Source organism: Entelurus aequoreus, linkage group LG05 (assembly GCF_033978785.1).
Source record: "Entelurus aequoreus isolate RoL-2023_Sb linkage group LG05, RoL_Eaeq_v1.1, whole genome shotgun sequence".
NCBI classification, from domain to species: Eukaryota; Metazoa; Chordata; class Actinopteri; order Syngnathiformes; family Syngnathidae; genus Entelurus; species Entelurus aequoreus.
Window position 1 is genome coordinate 66,651,939 of NC_084735.1, and position 21,905 is coordinate 66,673,843.

Sequence of the window (21,905 nt, forward strand, 5' to 3'; positions counted from 1 at the left end):
ATATATATATATATATATATATATTTGTAGATGTTTTTATACAATTAACATTTAATAACACATTTGAAAACAGACAAAAATACCAAAAATTGGTACTATTGAGTACTGGTATCGATTCCAGGGTACCAGGATTTGCTACCGTATCGATTCAAATGTGAAAGGTACACATCCCTACATGCTTACTAGTTGTGTTAGTTGTCATAATGATTTGGTAAAGTTTAAGGATAGCTACTATCATACATGTCAGTGTTTCCCATAAACTGCCAAGATACCTGTGGTGGTGGGGGCGTGGCTATGGGCGGGGCTATGGGCGTGGTCACCATGACATCATCGAGTAATTTGCATAATTTACTACAATGATATGATTTTCTCTAAAAAGGCTCAAAAAATGTATACTTACTAATTAATAATAACAGTTTTGTTTTAAACGTCCATCCATCCATCCATTTTACAATATAATTACAACACTTTATGTACATATTTATATACAGATTTGAACAATAAGTTATTCACTGAAATATATTTATTAATTGTGGTTCTTACAAAAAATATATCTTATAAAATATAAAAGCTAAAATGTCTCTTAAAGCTTTGCCCCTTTAACTAGTGCATACTAAATAATTTAACTTTAGCCTACTACTACAACCATATTATTTACCAGCAACATAAAGTGAAACAGAGGCAGAAGTGTCCTGCCACAGTCAGTAACAAATAAACAGAAAACAGTAGTGGTCAAATACAAATAAGGCAACAAGAGAAGTATCCAACACTTCTCTTTTGTAAAGTCAATCTCAACAGCCTATATGGGCATCTACATCAACTATATGATTTGCCTGAGAAGCTGGACAGGACAAAAAAATAAAAAATAAATAAATATTTTTTTTAATTATTTTTACATTTTTTTTAAATTTGTGGCGGACGTAGTTCTTTCGTTGCGGGCCGCCACAAATAAATGAATGTGTGGGAAACACTGCATGTGCACCAGACAGCTATGAGCCACAGCTATGACCGAAAGTCATCTTATTCTGCCTGAATGACAATTCAGGACTATTTTCATACAGATAATTTTTTTTTAACCCTTGTGTGGTGTTCATATTGTTGTTACTCAGCCAGTGTTTGTGGGTCTGATGGACCCGTTGCATTTTGTGGCTTTTAATGCCTCACAATCAAACATTATTATGTTAAAATACTGACTTATCCCAAAAAACATCTGTAAAGAAGTGCTTTGAGAGGCTGGTAAAGGAATACATTGTCTCCAGACTTCCCCCCACATTCGACCATACCAGTTTGCTTATCGCCCTAACCGCTCCACAGAGGACGCCATCTCCTCTGCACTCCACCTGAGCTTAGCACATCTGGAAGGAAAGGACACACACGTGCGGATGTTGTTTCTGGACTTCAACTCGGCATTCAACACCATCATCCCACAGCACTTGGTGAGCAAACTGGCCCCCCTTGGATTCAGTACCCCTCTATGCAACTGGCTGCTTGACTTCCTCACAGACAGACCCCAAGTCTGTGAGAGTGGGCAACAACACCTCCAGTGCCATCTCCCTGAGCACCTGCTCCCCCCAGGGCTGCGTCCTGAGTCCGCTGCTGTTCACGTTGAAGACCCATGACTGCTGCGCCAGGTCCACTACTAACCACATTGTGAAGTACACGACAGTAGTGGGCCTCATCCGTGACAACAACAACATGGACTACAGGGAAGAGGTGAAACATCTGGTTGACTGGTGCAGAACCAACAACCTGGTCCTGAACGTCGACAAGACCAAGGAGATCATTGTCGACTTCAGGAAGCACCAGTTTAGCCACGCTCCACTCTTCATCAACGGCACAGCGGTGGAGATGGTAAGCAGCACCAAGTTCCTGGGGGTGCAGATAACTGACAATATGACCTGGTCCCTACACACCGGAGCTCTTGTAAAAAGAGCTCAGCAGCGTATGCACTTTTTGCGTCGGATGAAAAGAGCACAGATCCCTCCCCCCATTCTCATCACATTATACAGAGGCACTATAGAGAGCCTGCTGACCAACAGCATCTCTGTCTGGACTGGAGCCTGCAGTGCCTCAGACTGGAAGTCTCTCCAGAGAGTGGTGAGGACGGCGGAAAAGATCATCAGGACTCCTCTTCCTCCTATCCAGGAGATCGCAAAAAGCCGCTGCCTGACCAGGGCTCAGAAAATCTGCAGAAACTCCTCCCAACCCCACCAAGGACTGTTTTCACTGCTGGACTCTAGAAAGATGTCCGCAGCCTCCAGGTTCTGTAACATCTTCTTCCCTCAGGCCGTAAGACTCTTGAACGCATCATAATAATCCCGTCAATTCTCCCCAAAAATGGATGAACTCGCTGGAATATAAAGACAATATAACATACATCCATAAACGTAGATGCATATGCAAAAGTGCAATATATTTATCTTTACAGTAATCTATTTATTTATACCTGCACCTTATTGCTTTTTTATCCTGCACTACCATGAGCTAATGCAACGAAATTTCGTTCTTATCTGTACTGTAAAGTTCAAATTTGAACGACAATAAAAAGTAAGTCTAAGTCTAAGACCCACAAACACTGGCTGAGTAACAACAGTATGAACGTTGCATGGAAATTTCTCTGCCAGTTTCTGCATCCCACAGGGATTCTTCTTTTGTGTTTCTGCACCTGCGCTTCCCACACAAGGTTGCAACATTGTTTGTCAACACTGTCTGTGCTCATTTTGTCGCACATTTGACCCTCTGATGTTCTGTGTACCCACACTCTGTCCTCCCCGTCTAGGCCTGCTGTGTGTGTGTGTGTGTGTGTGTGTGTGTGTGTGTGTGTGTGTGTGTGTGTGTGTGTGTGTGTGTGTGTGTGTGTGTGTGTGTGTGTGTGTGTGTGTGTGGTACACAGAACATCAATTTCCACACTTCTATTAGCCCCGGGTCCAGTGGACCCCGGACATCTTATATGTAATATAAATGTGTAGGGGGGGGTGTATGGTGTGTGTTCATTAAATATGTATTCTGATATATGTTCTTCACAGAAAATGAGCCAAAGCCAGTGAGTCTCAGTTTAAAAAATTAATTAATTGTATCATTTTTCTTTTAATAAACATCGAAAACGGGTCCCACAGACCCGAACACCACACAAGGGTTAAAGAATCTTTTCTTTTAACCCATTGTTGGTGACATATGGTGTTTTTTATATTTGAAATGTTTTTTTCTTATATTGAGCCAGTGACGTAATGCAGCTTTAATCATCCCCATTCTGTTTATACAGAACAGCCGCATAGAAAAATATGGTAAAAGAACGAAGGGTAGTGTGTGAGGGACAAATGTTATGTTACCATGGTGATGTGGTTGAGGATGCGGGTGGTCTCTTGTCGGCTACAGCATGACAGCGAGCTAAAGACCATCTCCACCAGGTGCTCCGTCTCCTTCCGCTCCTTGTCGGCCAGCCACGGCACTATTCGCTCTAGCAGGAAACGCGCGGCCGGATTGCTCGCGCTCCCTTCACCCTTGTCATCCAGTTCCACCAACATCTGAGATAAAGTTGAAGCAAAGTTACCTTGGCAAATGTATCGTCCAAAAAAACTGGTGACATGCAGTGATGAACGTACACTGAAGATCTTGGAGGTGTGAAAAGACTGCAACAGAAGCGAGAGGAACACGAGATGTCTCTCCGAGCATCTCTCGTTCACATGCACCAGGCACAGTTGCACCAGCTGGCACACTACTTCCTCAAAATGGCGGGTCTGCGGGGAGCCGCACGGACTAGCTGCCAAAAGCGCCGTCTGTTTCACCTCTGCGCCCTCGGCGTCTCCCGACTCAGATAAACAGATCTTGACAGACTTTTTCTTCTGTGCATGCCTTCTGTTTGCTCTCTCAGGGTAGCGCATCACCTGCAGAAATGAAAGCAGTCACTCAGCCCTTGGCTGAACTGGCAGGAATTGATCAAACTGACCTGCAGCAAGGCTGATATCCCCTCTAAGGCTTGTGGATCTGCTTCCTCGTTGTCTGCAAGGCGCGTGAACACAAGGCCAAGCTCCTCCCAGAAGTCTGCCACAAGTCCTTGAAAGACATCTTTGCAGTCTTTGAATTCGCTGCCCGCCCTCTTTTCCCATGAAACGAGCATTTCGGTTACCAGGAGGAATAGGGGACCATTCTGTAGGGTGGGGTTCTCCAGAGACCTTTCTAGAAGCGGCAGGAGCTAAAAGAGGAAAAGACAATTTTGTAGTGTTTGATTTAAGGAAAAACACTGTATTGAGAAAAAAAAGTCTAAACAAATGGTTTATCTAATGTTTTGTCTTAGAGATTTATGCTGTGTTCCATTCAACTCAGAAGTTGGAAGTCAGAGCTGGGTATGACCAGAGGTGGGTAGTAACGCGCTACATTTACTCCGTTTCATCTACTTGAGTAACTTTTGGGATAAATTGTACTTCTAAGAGTAGTTTTAATGCAACATACTTTTACTTGAGTATATTTATAGAGAAGAAACGCTACTTTTACTCCGCAACATTTATCTACATTCAGCTCGCTACTCACTACTGATTTTTATCGATCTGTTAATGCACGCTTTGTTTGTTTTGGTTTGTCATACAGACCTTCAAAGTAGGATCTATCACAAGCCTGTGTTTCACCAATCAAATACAGTCACTGGTGACGTTTGACTCCGTTTCACCAATCAAATGGAGTCACTGGTGACGTTTGACTCCATTTCACTAATCAAACATAGCCAGGCGGTCACATGATTAACAAGCTTAAGCTTACATGAACTTAACATCAAATTTGAGGAAGCACATCGCGGTAAGTAACCTTAGTAGATATTTTGGCTGTCACCGTAGGCTGATGTTAGCTTCCCTGCTATGAATCACGGTCAAATGTACATCGTGTGGGGACATTTATTAATGCACTCCAGCCTCATAGACACACACACATACACACACACACACGCACAGTCGCACTCACACACACACGCATGCATAGAAACACCAATCAGTGTGTTCCTAGGTGCAGCCCACACCTATCAGTTTATGGTTTGCGTAAAGGCTAACTTTTTATTTTCCTTTGTAATCTCTGCCTACTGAGCCTATGGTGCTGTTAAGTTATTGTGGCTCAATTTGACTTAATTTTTTTTATGTTAATGTATTATTATTTAATATATATTGTTGTTTTAGTTGCTTAAGAGATATTCCTGGTTCTGAATTTGCTCATTGCTATTTTTATGTTTTTGTGCATTATTTGTTGCCGTCATCATTAAACGAACAGGTTACTCATCAGTTACTCAGTACTTTAGTAGTTTTTTTCACAACATACTTTTTACTTTTACTCAAGTAAATATTTGGGTGACTACTCCTTACTTTTACTTGAGTAATACATCTCTAAAGTAACAGTACTCTTACTTGAGTACAATTTATGGCTACTCTACCCACTTCTGGGTATGACGTAACAGCCGACTTGTGAGCGTTTCAGTTACGAGATCGGAAATCAAGATGCCCAAATCCACGAAAAGCAATTTTTGTACGGGCTTTATCTGAATATAAACTTATGGGAAAATAAAGACTCTTTCTGCAACCCTCAAACACAGATGAAGAGAAAACACAGACGCTATTGCTAGCGAAGTTCAGCGTTTAAACCACATTAAATAAATGTAGTTTACACTACAGTAACATTACCACATAAAAATGTCCAACAATACATTGTATATGGCTGATTTACTGCAAAAAAAACAGATGAAAAGTGTTACTAACAGATATTATAGAAGCGGACATAATTGTTTGCTTCCAGAGAAACCATCTTTGAAACAAACTCGGGTGTGGTGAGAATGTTCCGACATTCAAAGTCAGAAATCTGACCTCGAGGGGCGTTCCAGTTGAAATTCCGATTAGGTACTCAGAAATTCCAACTTCCCAGTACAAATGGAATGCACCGTTATATATAAAACACAGCTTTTTTTCCCAGGCACTCTCACATACCACCTGACCATGCAGCCATGACATAAAGACGGTTAAGCAGCTAAGAGATATCCGACAAGATATTTTATGAACTGAGATTTAAAAACATATGAAAAAGGGGTTCTCTTATAGTCGGGGTGTTCCTAATATAATACATGCGACTATTTGATGTTAACCTGCTGTGAAATAAGCATGGTGCGTATTTTGCGCTGATGATCCTCCGCGTCCTCATCGTCAGCTGCATGGCAAAGGATGCAGAACCTCAGGCACTCTATGGTGGAAGTCACAATGACGGCGCTCTCTGAGGAGCTACTGGCGGCACGCTCACTGGAAAAACTAAACAACAAACACACAATTAATCAACTAATATTTTACATGCCCATTCCTCCATTGTAGTTTGAGCTTTGTCACTAGAAACTCCTCAGAGGAGCAACATGTGACTTTGTCCACTTTTATTTATATACAGTTAGGTCCATAAATATTTGGACATTGACACAATTTTCAGTATTCCAGCTCTGTATAACACCACAATGGATTTGAAATGAAACAATCAAGATGTGCTTTAAGTGCAGACTTTGAGCTTTAAATTTGAGGGTATTTACATCCAAATCAGGTGAACGGTGTAGGAATTATAACACATTTTATATGTACCTTCCACTTTTTAAGGGACCAAAAGTAATTGGACAATTGGCTACTCAGCTGTTCCATGGCCAGGTGTGTGTTATTCTCTTGTTTTTTTTTTCATTTATTTCATTTACAAAGAGCAGATAAAAGGCCTAGATGTCATTTCAAGTGTGGTATATTAGTTTGGAATCTGGGGAGGTCATCTCTCAATATGAAGTCCAAAGAGCTGTCACTATCAGTGAAGCAAGCCATTATTAGGCTGAAAAATCAAAACAAAGCCATCAGAGAGATAGCAAAAACATGACGTGTGGCCAAATCAACTGTTTGGTACAAAAAAAGAAAAATTATCTTTACAGAAGACATTTAAAGCACAGAACCAAAGAAACTGAACACAAATATAAAACGTATAAAAATAAGTTAACACAAATAATAAAGCACAGCAAAAGAACATATTACTGTAACCTATTAGAACAACATAAAAATAGCATCCAGGGTACGTGGAAAGTTTTCAATGGTATCATTAAAAAAAACATGACAAATAAGGAACATCCAAGCTATTTCATAGAAAATAATCAAACTCTAAATGACCCTAAGGAAATAACGGATGCTTTTAACACCTTCTTTGTGAATGTTGGACCTAATTTAGCAAATGAAATTGTACAACCCGAAAACAGTGTCAAATTTAATAAACATACCATTCAAAGCAACTTAGAATCGTTTTTTATTTCCCCCGTCCATGAAAGTGAAATCATAGAAATTGTAAATTCTCAAGAAAATAAGAAGTCAACAGACTGCTGTGACTTGGACTTTTCTCTGATCGGGGAAATTGTTGATTTTATAGCTGTTCCCTTCACTTATGTATGTAATATTTCTTTTATAAAAGGTGTCTTCCCAAAGAAAATGAAAACGGCAAAAGTTATTCCCATCTTCAAAAGTGGAGATAAGCATCAGTTCACCAACTATAGGCCTATTTCTATACTCTCACAATTTTCAAAAATCCTTGAAAAATTATTTGTGTCAAGATTAGACAGTTTTATTGACAAGCAACACTTGCTAAGTGAACACCAATACGGCTTTCGACCAAACAGGTCCTCTTCCATGGCAGTGATGGAACTAGTTGAGGAGGTAACCACTGCAATTGATAAGAGGGAGTTTGTTGTTGGCGTTTTTATTGACCTGAGCAAGGCCTTTGACACCATCGATCATACATTGCTTTTAAACAAAATGCAGAGGTATGGTTTTAGAGGTCTTGCTCATGATTGGTTGAAAAGTTATCTTGGTGGCAGAGAACAGTACGTGCATATGAATAATGTAGATTCAGATAAAAAGATTATAACACATGGAGTACCCCAAGGTTCTGTATTGGGACCAAAATTGTTTTTATTGTACATTAATGATATCTGTAAAATCTTTAAAAAACTCAACTGTATTCTCTTTGCTGATGATACAAGTCTGTACTGTTCTGGGCAAGACCTTGGCCATCTCTTAGGGACTGTAGAGAGTGAACTCCACATACTAAAGCAATGGTTTGATGCCAATAAACTATCAATCAACCTAAATAAAACAAAATATATAATTTTTGGAAATAGGAAAAATAACAAACAGTGTCATATAAGAATTGATGATATGGAGATAGAAAGGGTGTATTCAACAACATTTTTGGGAATCCATATAGATGATAAATTAAATTGGAAACTGCACATAAATATACTTAAGACAAAGATGGCAAGAAATATTGCTATGTTACATAAAATAAAAAACTCCGTAAATCAAAAGGCTCTTATCATGTTATATAATTCTTTTGTACTCCCTTATCTTAATTATTGTGTCGAAATCTGGGGTAACAATTACAAAACAAACATTAAATCTATATTCTTACTTCAAAAGAAAGCGATTAGAATTGTAAATTATGCAGATTATCATGACCATACCAATGCTCTGTTTATTAAATTAAAAACATTAAAACTGCACGATCTTGTTGACCTCAACACTGCTATTGTGACGTACAAAGCTCATAACCACATGCTGCCTGGGTGTCTACAGGAGAGGTTTAAACCCAGAGAGAATCCCTATGACCTCAGAGGTTCAGCTGTCTTCCAGAAAGCTAAGATAAGAACAAGCTTAAAAAGTAGATGTGTTTCTGTCAGGGGGGTTCAACTGTGGAACAGCTTGGATTATTCCTTAAAATGTTCCAGTTCTATTCACACATTTAAAAAACACTTTAAGACCAATGTCTTGAAAAAATATATCACTCTAGAATCAACACAGTAGTTAATACTATGATCAATGTTAATTCAAATACTAAATGTGGGTTATAAATAATAATGGAAGTACAATTGTTTGTATATAGTATATAAATTGGTACAAAGGTTTAACATGTCTACAAGGATATTTCACATGCCTTTACTGTGTATATAATTGAACTGTGTTTATGTTATGTATAATGTGTATTTATAATATGTTGTACAATGGACATTCAATAATTTTCGGAAGTTTATTTTGTACTTGACATTGTTTATAGGGTTAGGCGCAATAAGTGTTCAACTTCAGCCTAAACCCTTTCGGTCTGCAACATTTTCATTTTCATTTTCAATTTAAGAATGTACAACTGTTTGTTTATTTTGTTGACGATTGACCGAAGAATAATAAACTTGAAACTTGAATTCTTAAAAAGAGAGAACGCACTGCTAAGCTCAGCAACACCAAACGACCCGGAAGACCACGGAAAACAAATGTGGTGGATGACAGACAAATACCTTCCATTGTCAAGAAAAAGCCCTTCACAACAGTTGGCCAGATGAAGAAAACTCTCCAGGAGGTAGATGTATCTGTGTCCAAGTCAACAATTAAGAGAATACTTCACCAGAGGAAATACAGAGGCTTCATCACAAGGCGTAAACCATTGGTGAGCCTCAAAAACAGGAAGGCCAGATTAGAGTTAGCCAAGAAACATGTAAAAGAGCCTGTGCAGTTCTGGAACAACATCTTATGGACAGCTGAGACAAAGACCAACTTGTACCAAAATTATGGAAAGAAAAGAGTATGGAGAAGGCAAGGAACTGCTCAAGATCCAAAGCATAGCACCTCATCAGTGAAGCATGGTGGTGGTAGTGGCATGCATGGCTGCCAGTGGAACTGGATCTCTTATATTTATTGATGATGTGACAGCTGACAAAAGCAGCAGAATGAATTCTGAGGTGTTTCGGGCAATATCATCTGCTCATATTCAGCCAAATGCTTCAAAACTCATTGGACGGTGCTTCACAGTGCAGATGGACAATGACCCGAAGCATACTGCGAAAGCAACCAAAGAGTTTTTTAAGGCAAAGAAATGGAATGTTCTGCAATGGCCAAGTCAATCACCTGACCTGAATTTGATTGAGCATGAATTTCACTTGCTGAAGACAAAACTGAAGGGAAAATGCCCAAAGAACAAGCAGGAAGTGAAGACCGCTGCAACAGAGGCCTGGCAGAGCATCACCATGGGCCAAACCCAGCGTCTGGTGATGTCTATGTGTTCCACACTTCAGGCTGTCATTGACTGCAAAGGATTTGCAACAAAGTATTAAAAAGTGACAATTTGATTTATGATTATGTTAGTTTGTCCAATTACTTTTGGTCCCTTAAAAAGTGGAAGGCACATATAAAATGTGTTGTAATTCCTACACCGTTCACCTGATTTGGATGTAAATACCCTCAAATTAAAGCGCAGAGTGTACACTTAAAGCACATCTTGATTGTTTCATTTCAAATCCATTGCGGTGTTGTACAGAGCTGGAATACTGACAATTGTGTCAATGTCCAAATATTTATGGACCTAACTGTATATACAGTACAGGCCAAATGTTTGGACACAGCTTCTCATTCAATGCGTTTTCTTTATTTTCATGACTATTTACATTGTAGATTGTCACTGAAGGCATCAAAATTATGAATGAACATATGTGGAGTTATGTACTGGTACTTAAAAAAAGGTGAAATAACTGAAAACATGTTTTATATTCTAGTTTCTTCAAAATTGGCATATAGCAGCCGAGGCAGAGCAGCGCAGCTGGCGTGCCCGAGTGCCTCCAGTTGAAGTCGGGTGCAGAGGCTTCGTTGCTACGTCCACAACCAAGCTCCTCAACGGATTGGGATTGAGAGGTCAGGCCTTCCGGCGGGCTGTCAAATCGCTGTCGGATGCTGCTAAACAAAGTAGCATATGGATATGGTTCAAGAGAAAGGACCCAAACTGGGCTGCTAAATGACATCTAGGGGTAAAGGCAGAGGGGGGCACACCTGGGACGCCAGATATCGCCGTTGAGCCCTCCGGAGGTGTCGTGGGCCTATCAACGAAACACCAGTGAAGGAGGGTGCCCACCTGAAGACCCCAGCGAAGCTTTTGCCCCTAACCCCCCACCCCCCACTCAACACTAACTGCTGATTAATCTGAGGGATTGTACTATCTAGTCCTATGAGCTCAACTGCTTGATACTTTGCACACTCTTGGCATGCTCTCAATGAGCTTCAAGTGGTACTCACCTGAAATGGTTTTCACTTCACAGGTGTCATAGTTTTGATGCCTTCAGTGACAAGCTACAATATAAATAGTCATGAAAATTAAAAAAACGCACTGAAATGAGGTGTGTCCAAACTTTTGGCCTGTACTGTATATATACTTACAGTATGTGTTTTTAATAGGGATTGCTAATTGATCGGACCCTTATCAATATCGGCCGATTTTTGTGAAAAAGAATGTGATCACCATTGCTGATTAATGTCTTTTAATGCCGGTCATAATCGCTCCGCCCCTAAGGTTGACACTGCATTCATTTTTCTTCCCCTCAGCTGACAAACGGCCAGTAGCTAATTATGTGTCTCCATACACAGTTTGGAGCCGATCCCCTAAACTAACAATAATTACTTGAATTACAGCAAATAAACTGCATTTCTTTGTAGCCTAAGCATCATTATCAATAATTTCTACTATTTGAGTAAAAGGTTAAACATGTTACACAACAAGTGTAAGGAGCAGGCATGCTAAATAGCTTAGCTATCCTCTAAGATAGCTTTAAACAACACGAAGAAATAAGTGCTTAGTAAAAACTTTGAGAAGTGTAGCTGGAACAACGTTACAGCAGGAAGTAAGCAATTATTAACAGGACATTAACAAGTAGATTAATACTGTAAGAGTCTAGAGAGAGGATAATATAAGAACAAATGTTGTGTAAGCATTGTCGCAGCAAAACACAACATTAATAGGAGGGTGGCTTGATGCATAAGTTGGTGGTGTTGATACCAAGGGCAGTATCAGAATATGATCGATACTAGAGTGATAAGGTCAATTTGATTTTATAAAAAAACATATTTTGGTAGTTTTTGTTTATGTTTACAAACTAAGGGAATAATTCCAGGAGGACTTTGAGGACAAAAAAAACAAAGGATTTAAATGATTAGGGGATAGTAGCTTTAGTTTTTGTTTAGTTATTGTGTACCATTGCTTAAACAATTGTATGTAATAAAAGAGAATAAGGAACTAGTTAAAATATTTAAATGTGTTGATATTGTTAAACGGCCAGTAGCACTCAGCCTAAAAATATTTTAAGCATAATACTTGTGCTTGATATTAGTATTGGTGTCGGATGATCTCATTCAAGGAAGATCTTTATCGTAATCAGCAGTATAAAACCCTGATCGGAACATCCCTACTTTTTAGCATATTTTTTCACTGTATTGCATTCAGAATCAATTAAAACGTGCATTTAATCTTCTGTTAAATTGGTAATAAGTTTGATATGAAACAGATCCTGCAAGAATTACCCGTCTATGAGTGAGGTAAAGAAGGTGGTGTAGAAGTCCAAGGCTGGATCTGTGACCTCTTGTGGCAGTTTGCTGAGGAATGGCATTAAATTAGGATGGAGGGCTTTCGCCATGCCTTTGCCCCCTTCTTTTAACAGAGCCCACAGTTTCGGCAAGAAGCCCTTTTTGGCATTCACGTGTGTCCAACAGTCCTACAAAAGCAGAGACAGCCTTAAAAACATGTGTAAGCCCGCCAAAAGAGTTCCTCAGAGAAAAAATGTGCTTACAGGTATGGAGGACGTGACATGAAGAACGGCCTCCCACACGGCGGGCAGCACCAGAGGATCTGTGTCATCTATGCTGAGGAGGACAGCCGGGCATAGGCGTGCTGCTTCAGCCTGAGCGAGCTCTGGCGTTAGCTCGCACAAGGTGCACAGCATCTCGAAGAATGCCCCTCTGACCTGTAAAAAAACAAATGTCATCAGACTCATACCAAATGAGTTAAGCTTTTGCTTTTTTAAAGTTAAGATAAGCAACAATTGAAATGTTTTCCCCTCCACGGTTTCCCCTAGTTGTGAAGTGTATATTTCAGTCCCTCCAGAATTTCGTGGCCTGTGTTTGTTAAGGCTTTGTTAAGGCTTAAAATGCCTGAATTTTCAGCAAGCTTTTTCACAAAGTTGCGGCAAAAGTTGCAATGTTTTAAGGCTTATTTTTTTCAATAATAAGATATAGTTAAGATTATATAAATTTGTCACCAATTTTTTTAAGTGCAACTTGTAACCTTAACCTCTTACTTACTGCGTGCGGAATTCAAAAAGTCTGCTGGAACAAAAGCTATGGATGATGAAGAGGAAGACGAGGAATAATGAATGTCATTTCTTATTGTTCCGCAGAAGATTCACTTCCTCTCATGGAAATTTACAGTGCATTCTACAGGGGCCACTTTCGGTCTGTGCGGGATTATCTGGACACTCGAACCTCAAAACTCGAAATGAATTATAATCAGATTTAAACTGAGCCATCACGTGGACATAAATGATGACATGGAAAAATTGGTTCGTGAATCTGCACAAAATAACACAAGAAGAAACATGAATCGGACATCATTTGGACTAAGAAAAAAATAAAATAATCAATGAATCAAACAAAATATATCCATATTGGTGTATGTATACCGACTTGTCATTATCATATGTTATACTTGTTCTGAAATTGTCATGTATCCATCAAATCTGCTGTTGAAACTTGGACTATATAACCAACATATATATCCAACATATAAATTGATTGTAAATTAGGGGCAGGACATGGATAAGCATTCTTGCTTTTTTCCCGTATCCCTTTTCAGTGGGTGCCGTCAAATTACAAAGAGTGATGAAGTGTTGCTATATATGTCTGTCTGCCGGAATAAATAAATTCATTCATCCATCCAACCTTAAAATGCACAGGATTTTTTTTTTAACAAAAATTTTTAAAAAATTATGTATTGTTGTTTTGCTCGTTTCTATACCACAGACTTAAAAGTAGACACTAGGTGGCAGTAAAAGCACATACCCAGAGCTCATTGTCAAATGACTGTACTGTTTTAACAAATCATAACTAACTATTTGCATCCTTTTCGATTTACGAACGTTTACATAGGGCCAAATATGCCTCTGTGTGCGGACCATGTTTTGGTGTACGAATGCTTCATTCATTTATTCATTCATTTATTTTGTCTGCCGCTGGAAGCTCTATGGGGGCTGCCATTTTGATGACATCACTTCCTGTACACACAGGAACAGCCATTTTAAAGAGGTGGGCCCCCTACGTCACATCCTGTTTACATCTTATACACACAGGCGCAGCCATTTCGAAAAGCCCAGAGGCTAACGGCACTTCTGACGAGTTTATTTCCACAATTGCCTTAAATTCCGCGGGTCAGAGCTGTGTGAGCCTGTCTTAGAGGTCACTTTGTGTGATCAGAAACACTTGAAAGGTGTTCAAACGCTCACAGTCTTGCTGTAAAGCTTCGGGTTGCTAGACAACCACTGAGCTAGCATTTTAGCTAGTTAGCCTCCGGCTTGTGGCACCTTCAGGATTTTATCAGCGAAGGGGGGGATTTCTTCCAGAGCAATTCTTTAATTGTGATGAGACCGAAAAAGATGCCACAGCGGACCTTTATTACAGCGAAGGAGAAAGCACTACCAGGACACAAACCCATGAAGGATCACCTCACACTGGTAGTTTGTGCTAATGTTAGAGGTGACTATGTGAAGCCACTGCTTGTTTATCACTCCGAAACTCCCAGAGTGTTCAACATGGCACAAATATTTCCAGACTTAAAGTACAAATATTTTCCTTTTTTTGTTTTTTGGTGTGTGTGTGTTCAATGTTGACATTTAAGTAATATCTCAAGCTGTATTTAAAAGTCGATGGCTAAATGAGCCACTGAATACTATTCATAACCCAATTAGTTGACTAATCTTGAAATTAATTGGTAACTAGTCCATCCATCCATCCATTTTCTACCGCTTGTCCCTTTGACTGTCAAAAATAGTTGCAGCACTAGTAACTAGCAAAAAAACAGCAGACTAGACGAGCGCTGTTCCAACCATCTGTGCATCTGCTCAGCACAGATTCCATCACTTGTACAAAATGTTAGTTTAGCCGCTATCAAAACAACTAGCCGGTCACCACGGATTTCATTTCAACAAATACAAACGTCATCGTAAATAAACCCATGTTTCAAGTGCCCGATGCAGTACTCATTTGTGTCGATGGTGTTTTAACGTTTAGGTCACGTGCTGTACTGAAATTTTAAAAATACACTGCAGTGGCGGGTAGGAGAAATACTTGGAATAATACGTGCCAATGTGTTATGCTCACACGGCGTCTGCAAAAATGTTAAATGTTTCTTGTTATGCATTAATTATAACCAACGCCATATCATACTACCCATCAATCAAAAAGGAGTTTTACGCTAAGAAAATATTGTTTTTAATATTTATCGGGGACCCATTAAATTGCCAAGGGACCCACTCAAATCACTACCTGTGAGTCCCAGGACTCACTACATTGAAAAACTAACATCACTGATATTGTATTGCTTTGTTACACATATTCACACCAAACCTCGTCATGACAATCATCCTATTCAATACAACCAGTACCTGCGGTGCTTTGTGCCTGCTGTACTTCCAGAACTTTGCAGGGCTTACAAGGACAGCCAGTCCTTGCTCCATGGCTGCCATGTCGTTTTGGGGCAACAGGGAGAGCAGTCTCTTCACCCCCAGCAGAGAGCTGGTCAGCATGCGCATATATTTGGCTTCTCGTTCATCCTCTGTCAGACTTCTGGCAAATTAAAAAAATTGTATTTAACACCATGACACAGCAACATCATCACTGGGATCACTGTTGACTTACTGAGGATCGCTGAGAGTGTCTGCAGTATCTTTTAATAAAACATCTTGAAGTACCTGAAGTGTGGTAAAAAAAAACATAACATTATGTTTTGATGAAAAAAAAATGGACTTCACCTTCTTCCAACTCACATTAAGGATCTCATCTTTGCAAAAGCTGAGGGCTTCCGGCTGTTTGGCGGCCGAGAAGGCGGCCTGGAAGGCTCGGCGTGCGGCGGATGCTGCAGGAGTGTACATATCGCACTGGGACAGAATCCAGTGGCCCATTAGGCTCTTCAGAAAGGGAGCTAAACTGCGACGCACTTTAAGCACCAGCTGCTCAAAAGCTAGCTGAGTGCCCTCCCTGATGCGCCGATCGTGGTCCTAAAACATATCATGATGATTGAGTTGCATTATAAAAGATGCCTTCATAAAAAGGAAAATGATCAGTTTTGATTGCAACTATCACTAAATATAGGATAGTATTTTCCCTGAAAAAGTCTCAAAAAGACAATGTGTCCTATTTTATCTGTTTTATATAAGAGCAAATGCATCAGAAGCATTGTTTCTCTGCTCCTCTCTGGCTCTCCACTCTGTGTGCGAGAGTACTCCTGAAAAGCATATTTTAGACATTTTTAATGAAATCCGAGCAGGTAAAAATAGCAGAATATAAAATAACCACTGAACTCAACCCAGCAGACGGCATTTTCTTTAGGAATATTTGAGTTTTGTCAAAAAAGCTGCCATGTCTTTACTCTATGCCAGGGGTCTAAAACACACGGTCCATATTTTGTGGTCAATACTTACGGTAACTTCATAGTTTAGAGCAGTGGTTCTCAAAGTTTTTTTGTCATCCCCCACTTTGGACAAGGGGGAGTTTTCACATCCCACCTGCCCCCATCGCCCCAACAGAACGCTAATGCCAAGCTTAACATTTTCAAATTTATCGAACATCAAGTAACATCAAGTTTTATACATTCAAAGTAAATAACATAAAATAAAATCAAGTTCAATTATAAATAAAATAACTGTGCAGCTGTGGTATAACTTGCATCAAGTTCAATATCAAATAAAATAACTTGCATCAATTCAATAATAAATAAAACAAAAGTGTTATAACTTGCATCAAGTTCAATAATAAATCAAAAAAAGTGTTATAACTTGCATCAAGTTCAATAATAAATCAAAAAAAGTGTTATAACTTGCATCAAGTTCAATAATAAATCAAATAAAAGTGTTATAACTTGCATCAAGTTCAATAATAAATCAAATAACTTGCATCAAGTTCAATAATAAATAAAACTAAAGTGTTATAACTTGCATCAAGTTCAATAATAAATAAAACAAAAGTGTTATAACTTGCATCAAGTTCAATAATAAATCAAAAAAAGTGTTATAACTTGCATCAAGTTCAATAATAAATCAAATAAAAGTGTTATAACTTGCATCAAGTTCAATAATAAATAAAACAAAAGTGTTATAACTTGCATCAAGTTCAATAATAAATCAAAAAAAGTGTTATAACTTGCATCAAGTTCAATAATAAATCAAATAAAAGTGTTATAACTTGCATCAAGTTCAATAATAAATCAAATAACTTGCATCAAGTTCAATAATAAATGAAAATAAAAGTGCCACTTTGCAATCTTTGCCAAAAAAAGGAGGACAGGGCAAGTGAACATGAGTTTTACAGTACTCCAGCATTAGTGGCTGCAATGAGCCTGTTTTGCACTGCACAGCTTTTCAAATCGGGGTTGCAGGCTTGACACTGCCACTGTTAAAACCTCATTGAATTCGGGGCTGAGCTGCCTTGACGCGAGTGTTTCCCGGTGAATGACACATTGTGTCCAATGCGCATTTGGCGCAACCCTCTTTATTAGAGCCTGCAGCCCGTTTCTTGACTTTGCCATGCGCGCCATCAGAGCAAAAGCCCACACAGTTTTCCCATTTAAGGTCGTGTTCTTTGAGGAAACTGTCCATTATCTTGAACAGCTCATCAGCAGTGGCTCTATTTTTTATGTATTTGCAAAACAGCAAATCCTCGCACAGTGACTCGCCATTCACAAAGCTTCCGCTTAGCCCCGCCCCCATTAGTTACTGTTGCTGTCTGTCAAACTTTCGCTCCTACCTAGAAATGTAAAGCATACAGGAAAAATAAGTAATTTACATTTATCTATATAGCGGATTTCACAGACAGAATCACAAAGTGATTTCCAGTGTGTATAGAAAATGAAAGCATAGTAAAAAAAAAAATCAAAGAATATAATAATAAAAAAATTTAAAAAATCAAAGTGAAATTTCCTCCCGTTCCTCGCGCCCCACCTGTCATGTCTCTATTCCCCACCAGTGGGGCGCGCCCCACACTTTGAGAAACGCTGGTTTAGAGTAACTGCGGCCCGCACACTGTGGGCGGCTAATAGTTAAATATACTATAGCTGTTTGGACCCTCCCTTCTACAGGGAAGAGTCCTCCCAGACTCTTTTATTCAGTCTGAATAAAGCGAGGTGACTAGAAATTGAAGATTAACAATTTAATCTACAAAATGGAAAAAGTACAAACAGTAATAATAACAGCGCTGAAGAAAAGAAAGACCAAGCTGTCTAAAGTTTGGCATATTTTCTGAAGATGGTCACTTTACACACATGCCTTTGTACATCTTCCTGTCCCGCCTTGACGGCGATGTCAAACCGAAAGTAAACTTAGCATGTGTGCCAGACACACACACACACACACTCTTGTCCACGCTCTCTCTCCAACATCAATAAAACTAAAGAGAGAAATACGTGTGTGCGTACAGATAAGAAAGGGTGAGAGCATTTTGTTTAACATCTTCGGAAAAAACGAAGAGCAAAGTAACTTATAAGACATTACATTTTGCCCGAAAGTGGAAAAATATTTTCTTAACATGGCAATCTTGAATGCCATTAGAAACTGAAGAACATGAACTACAATAATGGTGCAAACACAAAAATTAACAAAACAAAGAGCAACTTCCTGTAAGCAAGCGCAAGTATCTGACTATCTTCTGGAGAACTGAACTGTGTCAAAATATAAAATTTTAACATTACATTTTACATGACTTAGGGTCTTCCATAGCTCAGGGTATCTACAGTATATCAGCTGGTAGAAGTAGTTAACAAATTTAGTCACATGGTTAAAACTCGATTCTGAAGTGAATACTTAGTGCAGCCCTGTCTCGCCAGTTAAATTGAGTTTGAGTCCTCTGCTCTATGCCATACTTATATTTTTTGTGTTTTCTATTGGGTGGATGAGAATGCAGCTTTAAAGGTTGGGAAGGTTATCATAACAACAGAGGAAGAGTTATGAATGATAGTAATTTTAGGATAGTGGTGATGAATGAAGTCAGGTTGTTAAAGAACTGTTGAGCTGCTAAGAAATATGATATATATTTTTTACTGCAATATATCAATTGTGTTTTCACTGATATTGAAACATTTAATGTTTGTCCCTAAAAATAGGCCTTGGAAAATCATATATAAAATGTATATTATATATTCGGGTCAATTGGGTCATTTCACCTATTACATCAAGGTAGACGTTTGCAGCTGTGTAGACCTAAAATGCAGAACGAGCAGCTCACCACTGAAATCTTGCAGTAAATCCGAGGCCAGTACGGAAGGACCCCTTTGACATCTTCAGCATCCCGCTCTTGACACATGGATCCAAAATCCTGCACAGCCTGATAAAGACACACTCTCCAAATCAATTGCATGTTTACATTAGTGGAAAACTTAGTAGGGATTGTTTTTAAATATGTAGTATATACCGGTATGTGCACAGATAGGACCTCTGGTGGTGTTCAAGCACCCGCCCTTTCTGCTGGAGCCCATTTTGTCCTCATTCATTTAAGATTCAAATGTACTCTGTCTTATCAATTCCACCCAAATATGTTTTGACATCTGGCGGGACATTTTATTGTACTTTTTGAGAGAATTTTCCCCAAACTGCTCGACAGCACTCACAGGCCCCTTCTAATATAGCGCTGACTACTTTAACTGACACGTTTGTGCAATCTTCTGACTAGACGTGGAGGAAATAATAGCTTTTTAGATGCATCGCAATTCGGACAAGGACGATTATAAAATTGATTAGTAAACGTCAATAATCGATAATCGATTTATTTATTGTAAATAAAGTAATTCAGACAGTTCTAAAATGTATAATAATAATATACATAATCAATAATCTAAAATTTGGCTGACTGCAGCGAGCCACCTTAAAGAGAGATCCGAACAGGGGCGGCGTGGCGAAGTTGGTAGAGTGGCTGTGGCAGCAATCGGAGGGTTGCTGGTTACTGGGGTTCAATCCCCACCTTCTACCATCCTAGTCACGTCCGTTGTGTCCTTGGGCAAGACACTTCACCCTTGCTCCTGATGGCTGCTGGTTAGCGCCTTGCATGGCAGCTCCCGCCATCAGTGTGTCAATGTGTGTGTGAATGGGTGAATGTGGAAATAGTGTCAAAGCGCTTTGAGTACCTTGAAGGTAGAAAAGCGCTATACAAGTATAACCCATTTACCATTTATTTCAAGGAATAGTTTTGCACATATTTATATTAATTTAATTAATACAATGGGAATTAATTTAACTGTTTCTTATTACAAAAGCACTGTTTTAAAACTTGCAAGTGATAAATGCTTATTTAGTGAAACAGAAAGAAATGTAAAACTGCAATAATATACATACATTAAAGATGCATCAATAATCGAGTTTCAATCGAATAGTAGCTCCTGAATTGTAATCGTAATCGAATTGTGAGGTGCCCAATGATTTCAACCTCTACTCCTGACGTTGTTTGGTGTAATATTAACAACCACATTAGTGCCACTGAAAAAATTATGTCGCTATAATTTAACAACAGTTTTACTGTTTTACAATTTAGACAAGTACAATGGTTTAGCTTCATTTAAAATTATTGCTGTCAAATGATAGATTTTTAAAATCAGATTATTCGCACTTGAATTTGGATTAATGATGATTAATGATAGGTTATTACTCATTTACATAACTTTAATCTAAACAGCAAAGCTCCTTAGGGAGGTTGGAGTCAGGGGGCAGGCTCACAGACAGGCCATTAAAGAGCTGGCCAACACAGCAGAGAGGACGAGCCATTGGTTGTGGTTGAGGAGGAGTGACACCAGCTGGGCTGCTAAGGCTAACACCTAATGGGACACACACACCCAGGGATTTGATCACCCTGGGGTGGGCCCTTCCTCAGCAGAGGGTGTCTTGTGGTAAGCCGGGCCGAAACACCCCGTGACGCTGGGGCACACAACTGAAGATGTGTCCCAATGGTGGAAAAGCCTCCCAGCAGTGTCACCTAGCCTCACTTAGGTATGCGGTCAGGTGCAAGCCTGGCTCAGGGAGGAGGACGCCCCTGCCATGCAGAGTCCCCAGGGATTGTACCAACTAGTCCTTTCAAGAAATTAAGAAAAAAAAAGAAATTAATGAACTGAACTTAAAGTCTGCGGGCTTTTGAGCGTTTTCTATTCGGGCTCCAGTACTCTTTAGTTAGTTAGAGATGCTACGTCAAAAGAAGCATTTGAATCCCATCTTAAAACTCATTTGTATACTCTAGCCTTTAAATAGACCCCTTTTTAGACCAGTTGATCTGCTGTCTGTCTTTTCTGCTCTGCCCCCCTCTCAGGTGACCACGGATCAGCCTCCACGGATGATGCGCTAACTGTTCCAAGTAGGGATCCAGGATGGACCACTCCTCTTTGCATCAGTTGGGGACGTCTCTTGATACCCTGCTGGCCTCCCAGACCATGGTGTGAATAATTTACATACATACATATAAATTACATAAATGGAACTAATCTGTCACTGTGACTGTACTAACTCATATTCACGTCCTAATCATTTTTGCTTTGCTCTATCAACCATTGCACTGTTATTCATTAGCTTTGCACATAGTTATTTAAGAACTTGTTTGTATTGTTAATTAATTGTTAATATTTATTCTTTACGTTAAACAAGAGAGAACAGTCTACCGAGTCAAATTCTTTGTGTGTTTAACATACTTGGCCAACACAGGGTATTTTTGGACAGCCCTATTTAAAATCCTAATTATTGAGATGAGCTGTGACAGAGTGCTAAAGTACATTGTGGTATATTATTAGTGTGATGCTGCTTACGCTTCAACTCTGTGAGAGACACATTTCTTTTT

The 21,905-nt window shown here is 39.3% G+C and overlaps 1 protein-coding gene across 1 annotated transcript in view; it reads right to left on the reverse strand.

Moving 5' to 3' along the window:
* Nucleotides 1-21,905, reverse strand: part of ltn1 (listerin E3 ubiquitin protein ligase 1) — a 39,354-nt gene that overhangs the window by 16,125 nt on the left and 1,324 nt on the right. The window contains exons 3-12 of the mRNA XM_062048689.1: nt 19,320-19,418; nt 15,872-16,102; nt 15,744-15,796; nt 15,491-15,671; nt 12,626-12,799; nt 12,360-12,550; nt 6,113-6,272; nt 3,947-4,192; nt 3,603-3,884; nt 3,330-3,524 (exon numbers count right to left, since the gene is read on the reverse strand). Coding sequence (XP_061904673.1) covers nt 3,330-3,524; nt 3,603-3,884; nt 3,947-4,192; nt 6,113-6,272; nt 12,360-12,550; nt 12,626-12,799; nt 15,491-15,671; nt 15,744-15,796; nt 15,872-16,102; nt 19,320-19,418 — 1,812 coding nt within the window. The remainder of the gene's footprint in view (nt 1-3,329; nt 3,525-3,602; nt 3,885-3,946; nt 4,193-6,112; nt 6,273-12,359; nt 12,551-12,625; nt 12,800-15,490; nt 15,672-15,743; nt 15,797-15,871; nt 16,103-19,319; nt 19,419-21,905) is intronic.